This window comes from Rhinopithecus bieti, unplaced genomic scaffold (assembly GCF_001698545.2).
Source record: "Rhinopithecus bieti isolate Rb0 unplaced genomic scaffold, ASM169854v2 scaffold_33303, whole genome shotgun sequence".
Lineage (NCBI taxonomy): Eukaryota > Metazoa > Chordata > Mammalia > Primates > Cercopithecidae > Rhinopithecus > Rhinopithecus bieti.
In genome coordinates this window covers 560,369-577,533 of record NW_016814421.1, presented here as the reverse complement: position 1 = coordinate 577,533, position 17,165 = coordinate 560,369, and the positions used below count along the sequence as shown (strand labels likewise).

The 17,165-nt window shown below is 38.9% G+C and overlaps 1 protein-coding gene across 17 annotated transcripts in view; it reads left to right on the top strand.

Annotated features, from left to right (window-relative positions):
- TCF4 (transcription factor 4) overlaps window positions 1–17,165 on the top strand; it is a 371,585-nt gene that overhangs the window by 340,040 nt on the left and 14,380 nt on the right. For all 17 annotated transcript variants that reach the window (XM_017850137.1, XM_017850133.1, XM_017850136.1 and 14 more), the window contains one exon: window positions 70–273. In XM_017850137.1, the coding sequence (XP_017705626.1) occupies window positions 70–273 (204 nt within the window). The remainder of the gene's footprint in view (window positions 1–69; window positions 274–17,165) is intronic.

Sequence of the window (17,165 nt, the reverse complement as noted above, 5' to 3'; positions counted from 1 at the left end):
AGTTTTACTTACGTAATTTAGGCACCCTTTTGAACTAAATCTAATTTTACATTATTTGTTGACCAACAGCAAAGCCGAATTGAAGATCGTTTAGAAAGACTGGATGATGCTATTCATGTTCTCCGGAACCATGCAGTGGGCCCATCCACAGCTATGCCTGGTGGTCATGGGGACATGCATGGAATCATTGGACCTTCTCATAATGGAGCCATGGGTGGTCTGGGCTCAGGGTATGGAACCGGCCTTCTTTCAGCCAACAGACATTCACTCATGGTAAGTGATGAAATTTATAGACTCTATAGTTATATAGAGTTAGAATGTCAGGTATAGATACTATTGTTGCTGTTTTTTTTTTAAAAAATCAGCTTTATTGAGATATAGATATATCTCAATATATAATTTATTTGAATTATATATTTCACTTAACATACAATGAGCCCATTTCAGGTGTACATTTCAAGTGTTTTAGTGTATTCACAAGATTGTGCAACCATCACCATAGTCTAGGTTTTGAATATTTTTGCCCCCTGCAAAAAGAAAAGAACCCCTGGTGCCCATTAAGCAGTCATTCCCCATCCCTCCACTTCCAGCCCTTGGCAACCACTCATCTACTTTCTGTGTCTATAGATTTACCTATTCTGGATATTTTGAGTATATGGAATCATACAACATGCGGTGGTCTTTTTTGACTTGGCTTCTTTTACTTAGTATGACTGTTGCAGTTTTTCCATAGTTTGCTGCATATTAGAGCTTCATTCATTTTTATTGTCAAGTAGTATTTCACTGTATGGACATACCACATTACACATTTGGGTTGTTCCAATTCCTTGGCTATGATGAATAATGCTTCTGTAAATAGTCATGTTTAAGTTTTTGTGCAGACACATGTTTCCCTTTTAGAGTGAATTACTGGGTCATTGTTGGTGTTTGAAATTATTCATTTTGGTGACCCTGGCCAGAGTGTACAATTTGAGTTCATATTATAATATGACATTGCTAGTCATTCAAATATTAGTGTTTTGTTTTTTTTTTTTTAATTTAAGAAGCCAAAATAGTGTCTGTCAGTTCTGAGTCTGGGAGATAGAAATATATGGTATGTTTGTTTGTATAAATACATTGTGTGTGGCTCTGTAATTTAATGGAGTAGATTTATCACTACCTATTTAGAATAAGTCTTTATTTGAATTATATTTAGGCAGATTTGTCCATATTACAATTGTGATTTTTTTTTTCCTCATTACTTTTGAAAGGATTTTGGAGATAATTCTTTTGGGGATGATTATGAAGATTCAGAGACTCTTCTTAATAGAATATTAAGTGATGGCAATTAATAAGGTGACCAGAGTGGTGGAGAATGTAACTGGACCAGTGATTCCCTGTAGTTCTACTCCTCACAAGCTCTACCTGGTCTCTGAGCACCTTAGTATCCTGTTTTGTCCGTTACAGGCTCGCTAAAAGTTGCTTGGATGAAGGTATATTTTCCATTATCACTGTAGCATTTCTCATTTAAGCATGGTCCCAAAAGGAAATGCAAAATACATACTAATTATTATGAGGTTCTTTTAAGTTCTTACTCAGTAGTATTCTCCTGTCCATCTTTCAGTTTCTCTTAATAAAAGGCTAAGATTAAGAGTACCATTCTGAACAGTGTAGTACTGAAATCTGCAACCAATTTGAAACCAAAAATACTGGCTTATAAATAGAAGCAATGAACTCACATCTAAAATGTGGAAAGATATTTTTGAATGCCAAAGAGAAATCTTTGTTTCTTTTCCTTGACCTCTGCCCTAAAATTCATCATTGAGTAAAATTGTTTATATGTTCATGGCAGTTGCTTAGAGTTTACAAAAGAAAAGTCTAGATTTTAATTTAGCTTGGCCTCAGGTAATGTGTTAAATACACTTGGGATGCATATAATATGAGATTTTCGTTTGTACAGCTCTTTTTTTGTAACTACAATGTTTAAACAATACTGCTTTTAATTAAGAAATCTGGCTTTATTAAAAGCCAGATCTGTGACTTACAACCATTTCTGTATATCTGCTCTCAATCAAGAGAAAAATAGTTTAATTTCTGTAGCTGTGTTCCTTTTGCATATGTTAAACGGATGTAACATGCACCAGGGCATTGCTTCAGAGAGTCAGTCTTTTCCATAAATATGTAAAGTTTTTCTTAAATACCAGATGTAGGTTAAGTGGTTCTTTTAAATATTAAACTATACATAAATGCTTTTGGGACTATTTGACCTTTGAATTGCCTCCTTTTGAGTCAGATTCAGAGGTGGGATGGGAGGAAAAGAATAGAATTATTTTTGGAGATAGGAAGTTGGACTGACCTCAGTAGAAGGGAAAGTGAGATGATGGAATAGAACGGTAGAAAAAAGGAAATAATTAGCCAGTATTACATAGACACCCCTTTAATTTGATCTTGACATACACACACACACACACACAAGCAATAAAGCTGCCAGTTTTGCTGATAAGGAAAAGTTCCTGTTTTCTCCTCTGAAGACATTTAATATTCAATCAAGGACAGCCACAGAGCCAACCAGATCATAGTGTAACTCCAAAGATATGGCATGTCATCACCCTGCTGCCCTTTGAACCAAATGGGGTTTTACAGTCTCTCTCCTTTCTTCTTGAAAACCATTAAGTGTGTCCCCACAATCTGAGCTCCTCAGCCTGAAACACTAATGTGTGTGAAAAGGATTGGTTTGGCCTATCTTTCCGGTGCAAACTGGTATGAATTTTAAAACAAAAACATAGAACAAAGGAAATAGTTTTGAATTTAATCAGTCTGAAGTTAGCCTTTGACCATTTGATACATTCCACAATAAAAAGGAAGTTTAAGGGGAAGGAAAAAAAAAAAAACACCTCACCCCCCTTACCCCCAACAACAAAAAAATTCAAGGAGGATACTGGTAATGTTTTCCACATTTGAATTTTAATACATGAAACAGGCTATAAAACTTTGGCCAGCTGCAGTAAATAAAGTAGCCGTGGGAGGTATGCACCGGAAACTTCAGCAGAGAGCACTGGTGAGAGTCTCATTCCCAACTACACACCTTCGTTTGTTGTTCTGGGCGGAAGCGAGTTGCAGTAACTTGATACTCATCCCAGTCCCGGTTTTATTTTGAGCACATCACCTTTCTAACTCTCCTTAGTAATTCCTTCTGATTAAAGAATAGACAGCTTTGAATCCTCTCGACCTCTGTACGCTTCTCGTTTCCTCTCTCCCCCGCCTTCCAAAAATCAAAACAAAATGGCTTGATAACTTGGAAGGTGATATAAGCATTTCTTTCTGCAGCAGCTTGAAATCGTGGTGGGGAAAACTGTGGTTCTGCCTCGGCTGTTATGTTATCTCATTTAATTGCTAACATATTGTCCTTAGCTTTTGATTCATAAAATGTTTTCCTTGGAGTTCTGAAGTAGGTCTTCGGTGATTTACCAAGTATTAGTATAATGAAAGGGATTTTTTTTTTTTCACAGCGGCATGGCTTATAACACGAGAGTGAATGTTTGTATACTTGCAAGCTTTCTGGATGATATTATTGAGCTATGCTTCTTTCCTGCTCAAAAACCTTCGCTGCGTTTCCATTATCTACAAGATAAAGACCAATTCCTTAGCTCAGTGTTTGAAGCCCATTACCATTTACCGAAAGCCTTATGTTGAGCTCTTCCAATCTGCAACAAGTCTTCCAGCAAGACCAGGCTGGGCATATTACCAGAATTCACCCCGTATGTTCTCCTTTCGTACTTTTGTATCTGTCTGTCTTGTCCAGCCCTAACTGCTTATCTCTGTACACCTAATACCCACCCATTCTCAAAGCACTGACTCAAATCATTCTTCTTCCAGGAAGCCTTCCCTTGCTCCCCCACCCATGCTAGCCATTTTTTTCTCTGTTCTTACAGCCCTATGAATCATACCATTTCTAGATATTTATCCTACCCAGCTCCACATAGCTGTGCATCTTTTATAGATATGACTCTGCCTTACCAACTGTTGTAAATTCCTCGAGTCCCACATATTATATTTTGTCTCTCTCCCCCCGACCCCCGTAAATAGATCATCCATAGAAACTGGAGAAAAGAAACTAGGAAACTAACATTTTCTGAGTGTGAGTTGGCAGCCCCTCTGCTAGGCGCTCTGCATGCGTTGTCTTAGGCAGTCTTCACAACAGCCCAGTCAGGGTGATAATAGTGGCCATTTCAGGTGTTGGTAAAGTGAGCCTTAGAAGTTTGAGCAGTTAGTCTCAAGTCATGCAGCTGGAGTTAAACTCAAACACATCAACTCCAAATTCAATGCTCTTTTTTACTACCAGGCATAGTCTCCAGAGATTATCTATAAGAACACCTTTTCAGAACTTATTTTAAATGCTAAGAGCTTGTGATTTTCAAACCTTGATAAGTGTTGGTTGGCAAAAGAAGTTTCCAGGTATTCCATGGCTGGGTTCCCAGAGCAGCTTTCTTCCCAAATGTATAGACAGAGAACTTTCCCTCCAATGTGGTGGCATGCTTGGATTAAAACTCACATTGTCTCTCCACTTATTCTTAAACCAACATGTTTGTGCTGAGTGCCTCAGAGGTGTGAACTCTCCCTACCAGGGTCCTTGAGGTAGCAAATTTTAAGTTATCAAATTATTTTTCTTACTATAACTGCCCACTTTTCTTCCAAAATTAAAGCAGAAACTCTGAATGTGGGAGAATAAGGAACTAGCCAGGTCTTCAATACCCTAGTTAGAAACTCTTACCAAGTATGATTCCCTCTCTGCCTCAGAGACCTGCATGATTAATCCTGATATTAAATGATTAGATTTCTTATAAATTATGGAAAGGGCAATTTTCCAGATGTAATTCTCTCTGTTATTCATTCAGTATTCAGATCCACAGATGAAACCTGAAAAAGAAGCCTTTCAAATGACCTAACCTCTTTTTTAACTGAATAAGAACGAAACCCACATCAAACTTGTCTTTATGTGACTCTGTGTGTTCCTGTTTATTTGTTGATAGAGTCACCAATGATGGGATCATTGAGCTAAAAATCCCCTCTACTATTCATATATTGCATTAGTGTAGCTCTCAGGTCCTTTTTGTTTAAAGTCTGTTTATTCATTCCAATAACATTTATCCATGGTTACCAAGTGTAGGCTCTGTGCTGTCAAGGAATTCACAGACGAGTAGGAAAAGATGTGTGTTTAAGCAGAGTGCTCCCTGCCTGTCTGCTATGCCCTCTAAAAGACCAGGGGCCCGACTCCTATCCAGTAGTGAAAGATCACATGGTTGTTTGGTAGAAGAGTGGTCATCTCCTATGAGAAACTCTTCCAGTTGACTTAGGGATGGGGGAGTCATGTGCAACTCACCCCACACACCTGTCCTCCACAGCATCCTCCAGAGTCCTGCAGGTGGAGGGTATGGAACCCATTTCAGAAACCATCAATAAAAGTAGATCTTAGCCCAGTTTTCCTCTTTTCAGTAACAATTTTAGTTTTACTTTGGATTAAATGCAGCCTCTCAAAAGAGCATTCCTTAGGCAAGGTAGTATCTTTTTATTTAACTGACATTAAATACATGAGAGCTTTTACCTCTCAGGGCTTCATAGGACAAACAACTTCAAGTAGTTTTCCTTGTACAGTTAAGAGCTCAGACCACTGAATTTTAGATTCTAAAAGTGCCCTGGAAATCACTTAACCCATTGCCCTTCTTTTGAAGACTGAGGCCTAGGAAGGGGAAGTGACCAAACCATGGGTACTCACCAGTAGGATTAGAAACCAGACAAAAGAGGCTGGACACGTGGCTCACGCCTATAATCCCAGCACTTTAGGAGGCCGAGGGAGGTGGATCACTTGAGGTCAGGAGTTCGAGACCAGCCTGGCCAACATGCAAAAACCCGTCTCTACCAAAAATATAAAAATTAGCCAGGCATGGTGGTGCACACCTGTAATCCCTGCTGCTCAGGAGGCTGAGGCAGGAGAACTGCTTGAACCCTGGAGGCAGAGGTTGCAGTGAACCAAGATTGTGCCACTGCACTCCAGCCTGGACAACAGAGTGAGACCTGGCCGTACACACAAAAAGAAACCAGACAAAACAGCAAGCAGACCAGCACTCCTTGTGCTATATCCTACACTGCTCAGCCGACTTCCTCTTTACCCTAATATCATAACCATTTCACAACTGTGAGTGGTAGATATGGGAAACCATTCTGTTACTCTGACTTAACTAATGAAATCCAGGAAAACTCTTTAGTTGGCCCTAGGCTGCCTGCAACGAGTTGCTCTTTGGCAAAAAGAGAGGGTAGTGGGCATTGATGTGATGTGGCATTTACTGGTATATAGTCATGGGAGCAGCAGGATTCAGAAAATTGTTTCTATGTGGACCTCTTCAACAAAGAGATGATCAACAGAGGCATCAGCATCTTCAGTCTTGCTCCTTTTGGCCTTTCACAGGTTTTGATTCCATGAAGTTCTGTGTCTATTTGAGTGCATACTTCATTTCTAAGCAGTTATTCCCATGGACTCTCAGGGAATTTAAGAGATTATCTCTACTGAAATCCTCCTACAGATTCCCTGCCCAGCAGTCAACAAGCCTTCATCAACCTCCTTCCTTCAAGGGTGCTCCAAATGCCCCCAAAGTCCATTTTCGTCAAATGTTTGAAAGTTCTTCCTAGGTCCAGCCCAAATTTGCTTTTTTCTGCAGTCCTTATGTTTCTGCCCAATAGAATTGCCTGCAAGTCAAGTCCAACAAGCGCTTGAGAAGCTCAGTTATTTGAAGACAATCTACTCAGTGTTTTTTTCCTCTAGACGAAACATCGGTATCTTTAAATGTTTAACCTGAAAAAAAGTTCAGACTCCCTGTCGTGAACTCCATCACTTCCCAGTGCATTCTCCCTAGTTTAGCAAGGATGCCTGTTTCTCCACAAGAACCTTTTAAAGTGTGTGGAATCGCAAACTGAACACAGTGCTTAAGGAAGGATGAAGTGGACTAGGATGGATCTGTCTCCTCCCCCATTCAGTACCTTGTATCTTCATTAAGGCCACCTAACAAAATTCTGTTTTGCTGTGTTTGATGCTTTCATTGCCCTGCTGACATACGTTCAATTTGTAATCAGCTGAAGTCCATAAGCCACATATCTCCCCAGTCTCATTGTGTACTTTTTGTTGTGTTCGTACAAAACTTCATGGAACCTCATTGAATGTTATATTGTAGCCTCAGTCTGATTCCTGTTTAATGGTTTCCCTGAAGTCCTCATTCAGTCACATACTCTGCCATCTCTGTTGCTGGCAGATGTAATGGGTTTGACTAATGCCCACGTCAAAGCCACCAATAAAAATATTTTCAGGGGAGGGAATTGACCAGAAGGTCATGAGGCTCAGTGTTACAGACATTCTTTCTACACGTATGCTGTCTTCTATCCTTAGTTTAATCTCAGCTGGTCCTGTCTCCCTCCTTATACACTGTGTGGCCCACCTTTTCTCATTGTGTCTGTAGCGTTGTCCCAGAAGCCAGGCGTGCCGCACTCACTGTGAAGCAGGAAATGAGTCTTGTCCAGAAGGCCTTGCTCTGGTGGAAACAGACTGAGTTTGAGAGGCCATTCCTCTCTTTCAGAGCACTTTCAAAACTATTTTCTAAATAGCCTGTTACAGAATTTCACCCAAGCTATACCCAAGCTATTGGTGGTCAACATCATCTTTCAATAGCTACTATCTTGTTTTTCTTTAAATTAGGATATTTGCCTTCTCTGGTGTTCTATCATCTCTCCTAATCTCCACAACTGTCAAGTATTTCGGAGAGCAGATTAGCAAGCTCAACTGAAAGTTTTGATCTTTATCAATATCATACTTTATTTTAAAAAAACTGAAAAGGGAAAAAGGACAGAAGGGGAAAAGAACTTGAAGAAATTCTTTTAACCATGGATTAGTGATAACAGCTGCAGAATCCTTGAGCTCACCATTTGATATTTCTATATTAATTTAAAGAAAAGTCAAAAGATTCTGAATACAGCAATAGAGGTGAGATCCTTTAAGCTCTATTCAGCAAGCCCTAAGAAAAGTGATTAGGACACTGTGCATGCCCATATGTGAAATGCAGCTGGTCACCTTAGGTATTTCCCCTTCTTTCCACATCAATACATATTTTACTCAAATTCAGACCCTATGATGTTGAAACAGACAGTCTGGCATTGAATGTTTACCTCAAAACCCTGCTTTCTCTGCACCTAGGACAAACAAATCCTAATTCTCTAGTGTTTTGCATCTTGGAGCCATGAATTTTAAATAAATCAAAAACAGAAACCTTATTGTCTTTCCCAGTTTTATAATATAAAGGACACACACACACGTATATTTAAAATTGACCCTATAACCTCATGATATTCTTAAATCCTTACATGGTTTTCTTCTTAAATTTTGGAGGAAAAAGCAGGCAGACACTTTTAATAGCACAGTAATCATCATTTTTTAAATGAACTGTTACAAGGACATAATCTTAAACTATCCATAATTTGGAATAGGCACAACTGTGCATTTAAAAAAAATGTAATATTACCCTTATTTTCTCAAGAAAGCAGATTTTCTGGAGGGAAAAGTATATATTGTATATATTAGAAAATATTAGAAAATACACATATGTTCATTCAGCCCTTCTGCATCTGCTGTGCCTCAGATGCTTTTGGGGATTCCTAAACATGTAAAAGAAAGTATCTGATCTTACAGGCCTTTTATCCTGGTAGGGTGATAATACAAATATGGGTCTAACTATAATGCAAGGTATAATTATGAAATGACCTAAGAAGTGATTCAGACGGCTAGGAAATGCTTCCCGGAGAAGATGCCATTGAGCTCATATTCAAGTCCACATAGAATTTCAACACTTAGAGACAGGATAGAAAAGGCGTCGCAGAGCCATATAATAAACATGATTTAAAAACAAAAACAGAAAATAAAGGCCCATGCACCCAAATGGAGATAAGAAAATTGCCTGATAATACCAGCCCTTGCAGCTTGCCAGCCAGGGCTGCACTGGGGGAAAAGCCCCTCCACAGCACGGCAGCTCCAGCAATTGGCTCGAATATTTCACATGAGAGTCCACAGGAAGAGCGAGCTTTCATGTATATTTTTTACATCCAAATTAAGTTAACTCATGGAATTTTCCACCCTTAGGAATTAAAGTAGCAACTCATGAAGTAATTCAGTTATGTCATTCATACCAAAACAGAAAATACTGGAGCAACTTGGCACCGTTTAAAAGCCAAGATTAGGCCTTGGCCATTTTATATTTTTTCACATTCCATGGCCGTTGTGTTATTTTAACTTTTATTGTGGCTGTAAATTTTTCAAATCAAAAGTATCTTAATTGCTTAGAAAACAGAAGTTGAAAATGGGTTCATAGTTAAGAAGAGGGTTTAGGCAAAGCAGCTTTAGGAGTGAGAACTGAAAAAAAGCTGTAGCATTACATGTTCTGTAATGTGAGGGTTCTACCTAATTGGTTGACATTCACAGTTGTGCATAATTATAGCTTCCTCTATATCCATAAATCATCTTAGAACTATAAAGTTGAGTTTAACCAAAAGATCTGTCCAATATTAGTTAAATGACATCTTTGGGGGAACATTGTCCTGATACAATAGCCACATTCATTTTAAAGCAGTTAATTGGACACATTGTCAAAAACCACGGTATTGAGTTTCCACATTTTAATTTCACATTTGCCTTCTCTCTGGCTTCTGCACACGGACAGGTCTCTTTTGGAGCTGGAAGTGTGTGAAAGTTATTGGAGAATGGTAGTCTCTGGGTAATGTTTCTGTAAGCTGCCCAAAAGTTTCCCCCTGTAGTCTAGATGGGAAACAGCTGGTTTTTGTTTAAAAAGCTGTTTTGCAAAATGTCTAAATCTTGAGATATAGAACTGAGGTCACCATTAAAGCAGGTGCTTAAGAGCAAGTGAGAAAGACTCCAGGGGCCGGCTGGCTCTGGAATCTTCTGCAGGGCACTTCCTATTAGAAGAAAAAGTGTTGAAGTTTGCTCCTTTATTTAGGACACAACTATAAGTATTATAAGTAAGTGCACAAGCAATACTACTAGAAATTGAGTAGTTTTGAACATAGCCAGCCCTCAAATGAATAATTAGCTCAGTATGAAAGGAACTAAAATGGTCATTTTTCTCACAGGGCTTCAAGATACAAGAGCCCAAGGCTCTAGTCTCCTTGGGAGATTATAAGTGTTTGAATTTCCTCTTTAAACACACCAACAGTAAAAGAACTACTATTTCAAATAAGCAGTACCATAACTGACTATATCTTCCGAGGTTTTGGATGCAATCGAAGGGAAAGGGGGAAAAGAGACCCGACTTGGCAAGACCCATACCGAAGCAGTTTGGAAAAAAAGCAAAGCAAAAAGCATGTGGAACCACTAAAGGCCAGTGCACGTCAGGTATCCACCAGTCTGAAGATGAAAGGAAATAAGCCTCCTCCCCTGGGAGCTGGAGGTTATTAGCAGCTGTTTATCCAGTCGGGAATAGAGATTAACATTGTATTTTTTTTTTTAAGAACTAGAAGAAAATTTGTTTGGGAAGTTGGCTTTTCATATCAAGTCACTGTGCCTTGCCAAAAAAAACTTCCTTTCTCAGAACTCATGTACAGGCATTGAGCAATGTTATGATTCTCTGAGAAACTCTGGATTACCAAAAAGTCTTTCTCCATCAAATAGAACAGAAAAGGACAGAGAAATGGGTGGACGTTTGCCATTGACACATTGCAGTTGTATTCTTTACCGTGTGAAATTAGCCGTTTGGTCTATTACCTGTTCTCCAACCTGACTCTGAATGGGACACTCTGCCTTCTGCCTCTCACACACCCTCACAACTTAATCATTGCCACTCTAACGTGCACACGATGGGCTCTGCATATACCTGCTGCTTGTAAAAAGACCTTTCATGAGATATTGGGGAAGCTGCTTAGTACTCTGGGTGCTTTATTCTCAAAAAAAAAAAAAAAAAAGTTGAATATTGGTATTTTCCCCCTGATTTAATGCTACTCTTAATGTCATTTTCTTTTATTAAATCCTTTCTTCTGCTTTTGATCTTATTTATAGCAGAGCCACTAGTCATATGGAAACTATTATTGTATAGCTGCGAGATGAAAGACTTCACGGCAATTAAATAAGAGTGAATCATTTGGGCCAATAATACACACATACAGTGAGGTATCATTTGTGTCCAAAACGCCCTGTGTTGTTCACTTTGTAGCAAAGCCATTGAGCTTTACAAAGGGCTTTACAAAAATCTGCTTTTTGTCAGAAATATGTGGTCTGACAATATGAAAACACATGTTAACACACAGTCCATAGCTGCTTGCTTCTTCACACATACCTAGTATCTAAATCATGCCACTTACTGATGTAAAATGAAATTTTCACTTAAGGTTGGGATGTTATTTAATTGTGTTAAGCATCAGCTCTTAAAAAATATATTTGGATAATCTGTATCAAAATTCTACCCATCTACTCAAAACCTGCCTAAAATACCATGTTCTTCTTTAAGTAGTCCCTGGCTTCCCAAACGGATATGACTTCATTTTTTAAAACCCTGCATGACCTTGTACTCTTTTATGACATTCATCATATTTTGCCTTGTATGGTAATTATATTATCCCACTTTATACATTAAAATTTCAGTGTCTGGGCCAGGCGCAGTGGTTCACGCCTATAATCCCAGCACTTTGGGAGGCCGAGGTAGGAGGATCACAAGTTCAGGAGTTTGAGACCAGCCTGGCCAACATGGTGAAACCCTGTCTCTACTAAAAATACAAAATTTAGCTGGGCGTGATGGTGCATGCCTGGAATCCCAGCTACTGGGGAGGCTGAGGCAGGAGAATCTCTTGAACCCAGGAGGCGGAGGTTGCAGTGAGCCAAGATCATGCCACTGCACTCCTTTCTGGGCGACAGAGCAAGACTCCATCTTAAAAAAGAAAAAAAAAAAAAAAATCAGTGCCTGCAAAGTCATAGACGTGTCTGTCTTTTATTATTTTTCCCTGCAAATGCCCATGTAGTGTCTTGCATGGCAAGCACTTTCATAAGGTGCTTGTCAAATTAAGTGAAATGTTTATTATTTGATAGAAACATGCTAAATGTATATTTGACAATATCAAAGGCCTTAGATTTCAGGCATAGTCTCACAGATCCATAAAATTTGTGTCATCATTTACTAAGCATCTAATTGCACATTGTACTATTACACTCCTGTGCAGTGACCTGTGCAGTTCCTGTCCTTAAGATGGGATGCTCACAAGTGGAGACAAGTAGAGGCTTCATGAATGGCAGCAAAACAAACGTATTGAAGTTTATGCCCTGCACCATTCAACAATGACCTTGAATGTGTTTTAAGGGTGGTGTCTGTAATGCATAGGGAGCTCAGTGAGGTGACAAGAAAGTAGAGATTTCTGGAGAACCACTCAGCACTGAAGGGTCAGAGAGTAGGGGGATCTGTGGAGCTTTAATAAAAGAGAAGCAGTTGGTGAGTTGGGAAAAAAACCAGCCCAGCAGACAGAGCAGGGAGGGCTTTGCTCAAGCCTTAGTGATATGGGCATCAACCTGGCAGATGAGAGGCCATGTGTAGGTAATTGAACATTGATAGTGAGGAATTTAAAAATAGGAGGGAACTGCATTGGTCCTGGGAGTCTAGGTGAAGGATGCATTGGCACAAGGTGGACCTCTTAGACTGAATCCATGCAGCAGGCAAGAGCCAGGCTGAAGCCTTAATATTGCAAGGGATCAACAGATGGAGAGAGAATATTGCATTTAAAAGATGAGTATTTAGAAAGTGATGGGGAAGAAATGGTTCATTAGTTAGGTGAACTTCTTTACACTTCTGCTCTCTTTCCAAATATATTACAATAAGCATGTGTTACTTTAATAACAAGAAAAGCATTTAAAAAATAAAGGCCAGTTGGTAATGGTAAATCCCTAGGGATCCTTAGGTGTGGGTCACCTGGACTGGCTAAAAAGTGTGTGGAGGTGAGCAGCATGACTGTGCACTCTCACAGGTCCGCGTGCACTTCAGGCATTCAGAATTCCAAGTGTAAATCAAGTGTCCAGTTGTCTTTTCCTTTAAACAGAAGCTGTTTACACATAATTGCTAGACTTCCCCATACTCTCTGTGCTAGATATGTTTGGTTCACTAGGATGGATGAACTTTACTTCCATACCACCTACTTACTAGCCTGCTACGTGGAGCAAGGAAGAGATAGAGGAATGGGCTCTGTTAATCTCCTGCCACTGTCCCCCTAGGTGAGCTCCATCCAGTTATGGTTTCCACTATAGGAAAATGATGTTGAGAATTGAGGGTGTGGGGTGGAGATACAGAAAAGATAAATGAAACAGTTTTAATAGATGGAACGTATGAGTTACTACAAGAAAGATGAACTGAGGTCGGCTCACATCCATTTGCATTTCTTGGACTATATCACAGAATCATTCATTTAACCATTTTGGTGAACATCCAGGGGAGTTTCAGCCCAGCTGATCGCATGATAGGCAAGCACTGCATTTAGATCATGTTTCAATCCTCTTGAAAATTATTTTATTATCTGGAGAATAAATACTAAATAAATCTCCAAGAATTACACAATAAGGAATTACCTTATATTTCATACAGAACATAAGTGAAGCTGTGATGTTTCTGGAAAACAATGTAGGTGTTCTCAAGACAGTTATGAAATCTTCTCCCAACAAACATGTTAAGAATCAAATAAAAATCCAAACAAAAGAATTGAATCCAGATCTGATGTTAATGAAAAGTCTCTTAAAGGTTTAATCACGTGTACTAAAGAAAAATAATCTGATAATTTTTTAAACTGAGAAATATGGAAATTATGTTTGTGGTTGGAGTGTCCCAGATGTGAGCTCTTTCTCCCACAACAGGTGGTTATTAGAGGTAGGTCTTGTTTCCTGCAGAGCCTCTGTGCCTCTAGTGTTGTTCCTCACAGTATCTGTCTACTGCTGCCATTCCATGAACTTCCAGGTTCCCATCTGTGAGCCATTAAAGAAGTTTGCATGGCCGCCTCCCACCTCTTTAAAAGATACACTTTTGTACTAAATGGTGTTTTGCACTTTTGAGAAAGTAAGTTTGCTTTCCTCAAATATGACAGAGGTCTGGCAAGATACTTGAAACTGAAATCTAGTACTCTACAACTGTCATGTATAATTGATATTTCATGGGGAGATTACAGTTCAGACACCAAAACTGTTTTCTGTATCAATGGGTTTCTAATTACAGTGAAAACACATCAGCTTTTCTTTTGTGTTAATGGAAAAACAAGAGTGAAAAGTAACAGTAAGTCACAGTTACCAGGACTTCTGTCTTTGTCCCATTTTGTTGTTCTTCTTTCTAAAAACAAACAAACAAAAAAACGTATGTCCAAAATTGGAAACCAGATGCCATTAACAGCAAACTTTAATTTTGATGTACCAAAATGTTTATAATAGTATATCCAGTTTTGTGTCATTATCACTTGGTCTAGAAACTGACAAGTTTCCTAAAGTTCCCATTCTATACTCTTTTAGAAGGATTATGGTAGAATAGAAGTGACTGAGGTCTGAAAGCCTGTTTTGAAGCAGTTATCTCTGGAGATAACATTAACTAGGATTGAATAACTGCCAAATGAAATTTAATACATTTTCCCATCCATGAAATAGGCCTCTTAAATACAACAGAATAATTACTTTCACAATACTGCCTGGAAACAAAGAGAGCAAAAATGTTGAATGTCTTTTTTGTTGGTGGTGTTTGTTGTTAGCTAGAGGATAAGGACAAGGATATTTACCACAATGCTGAATGCATCTCCATATAAAAACAGCCTTGCCAACAACCACCTAATTTGAATCTGCATGTCTTTTAAATCTGTTTATGTTGGAGGGATCGTGGCAAATATTAAATTTTATAATTTAGTTAGACATCTTGGCCTTGGCCTGAGTTAATGAACTATGATTTCCCCCCTACAATAAAGAAAATGGAAATGATTTTCCTATATCTACATATGTATGTATATATATGTATGTCATATGCTTGTACCTAGGTGTGTATGTGCATGTATGGACATACACACACACACACACACACACACACACACACACACACACGCTGTTTTAAAACAAAAACTCTGGGAAATAAACCCCTCTTGCCCCCTAACTCTGCTCCCCTCTCCTATATAATTGTTCAGTGTTATAAGTTTTCTGAGTTCAAAATCTGTTTTAGATCTCTAACTAAACATCTAAAGTTAGATCTTAAGTCACTTCACCATTCTTGACCTTAGCTTTCTTTGTAAAATGAAGAGTCTGACCTAAATGATATATAACGAAGGTCCTCTAAGCCCTTGATGTCTAAGTTCTATGATTTAAAAGTGCTTCTATCAGTTTATCAAGCCCTTTCTTGGAAACTAAGGTTATTTAAAATTATATGGTGCTTATGTGATTCAAAATAATTATTGTATATCTAATGACATTTAATTATATCCAATGACAAATTCAAACAGGAGAATTTAAATAGATGTGTTGGAATTTGAGTATAATTTGACCTAATATACAATGTAGCTCAGATATTTACACCTACATGAAAATGTGGACGGGACAGGCCAAGCTGGCTGTGTTTGGACTACATGATCTTGTCTCCCCTTCCTCCTTTGTAGCTCTCTGGACCAGGAAAATGCCTGTCATTAAGGTGGCCCATTCATAGGATGACCTGTGTCTGCTTCAGAGTGAGCTGGGCCATCCAATGATCTTGGCATTATAAGCTTAGAAATACGAAGACAAAGAGGAAATTAGCAGCAGGTACAGAGCCAGAAGGAATGCACCAAGAGGTATCATGAAGAATGAGTCCAATATGTCCTCACGAGAGAGCAGAAGCCAAAGAGAAGCAGTGGTGCCCCCAGAGAGAGGAGAGAGGCTGAATAGCCCAGCAGAGGCAAGGAGTGGCATTCGGTTCCCAAGAGCTCTCTGAGTCCCAAACCTAAGCTACAGAAAACTCTTTATGATAAATCTCCTTTCATTTGAACAATCTCAAATAGGTTTCTCTTCCTTACTATTAAAACTGCCCCACTAAATTGATCAGTGTACAAAAATCCGCCCAAGAATCATTATGAGTTCCACAAAAACCAGGACCACATCTGAGTTATTTCTCATTCTGTCCCCAGTATCTCACAAAGTGCCAGGCATGGGCTAGATTAGAAAATGTTTGTTGAATTAGTAAATGCATGCTCTGATCAATCAATGAATAATCACTGAATAATTTTTAAATTTCACTTCTTTTACTTTTAGCATAGCTATCACTAAAACTGCATTATATGTGACTATGGGAAGATTCACATTTACAATGAGTATTAATTAACTTTTCATAAGCTGGCTTTTAACTTTAGACTACTGTTATCTCTATGAAAAGGTTATCAAAATAGGGCTTTAACGAAGTACGGATTTTCTAAAAATAGGGACCAAATGTCATTCTTAGAATTGATTTGCAGGAATCTCCTTTTTCCTAGTCACATTGTGACGTATTTAAGTTCAGAATGCCAAGATCATTGGATGGCCCAGCTCAATTTGAAGCAGACATGGGTTATCCTGTGAATGGGCCACCTTAATGCCAGTGGACAAATCCCTGACCCTTGTATATACAGAGAACAGTGTGGGTTTCTCCATCTATTTATGTGTTATTCTAGTGATGGATTTGTGCTGACCATCCACCGTGTTTCTTCCTTTGTCTCTCATGTGACCAGAAATAATGTTTCTGAAAGAGAAGTAAATAGGGTTAGAACATGCCATCTGTGGCCAAGGAAACAAGCAAAGCCAAGCCAATTCTTCAAATTGGAATACTATTCCACAGCCACGGGCAATGGAATTGATCCTATCCTGGAGAATCAAGCTCATTATTACATGGCTCTGGACCTATCCGAGGTCATTCACATGACCTGGAATAGACACAGTTACAAGGGAATTCTTAAAACCTCACGACAAATTAGCCGGGTGTGGTGGTGGGCACCTGTAATTCCAGTTATTTGGGAGGCTAAGGCAGGAGAATCACTTGAACCTGGGAGGCAGAGGCTCCAGCCTGGATGACAGAGCGAGACTGTCTCAAAAAAAAAAAAAAAAAAAAAAAATTTAAATTTTAAACGGGAAGGGCAAACGTTTAAAC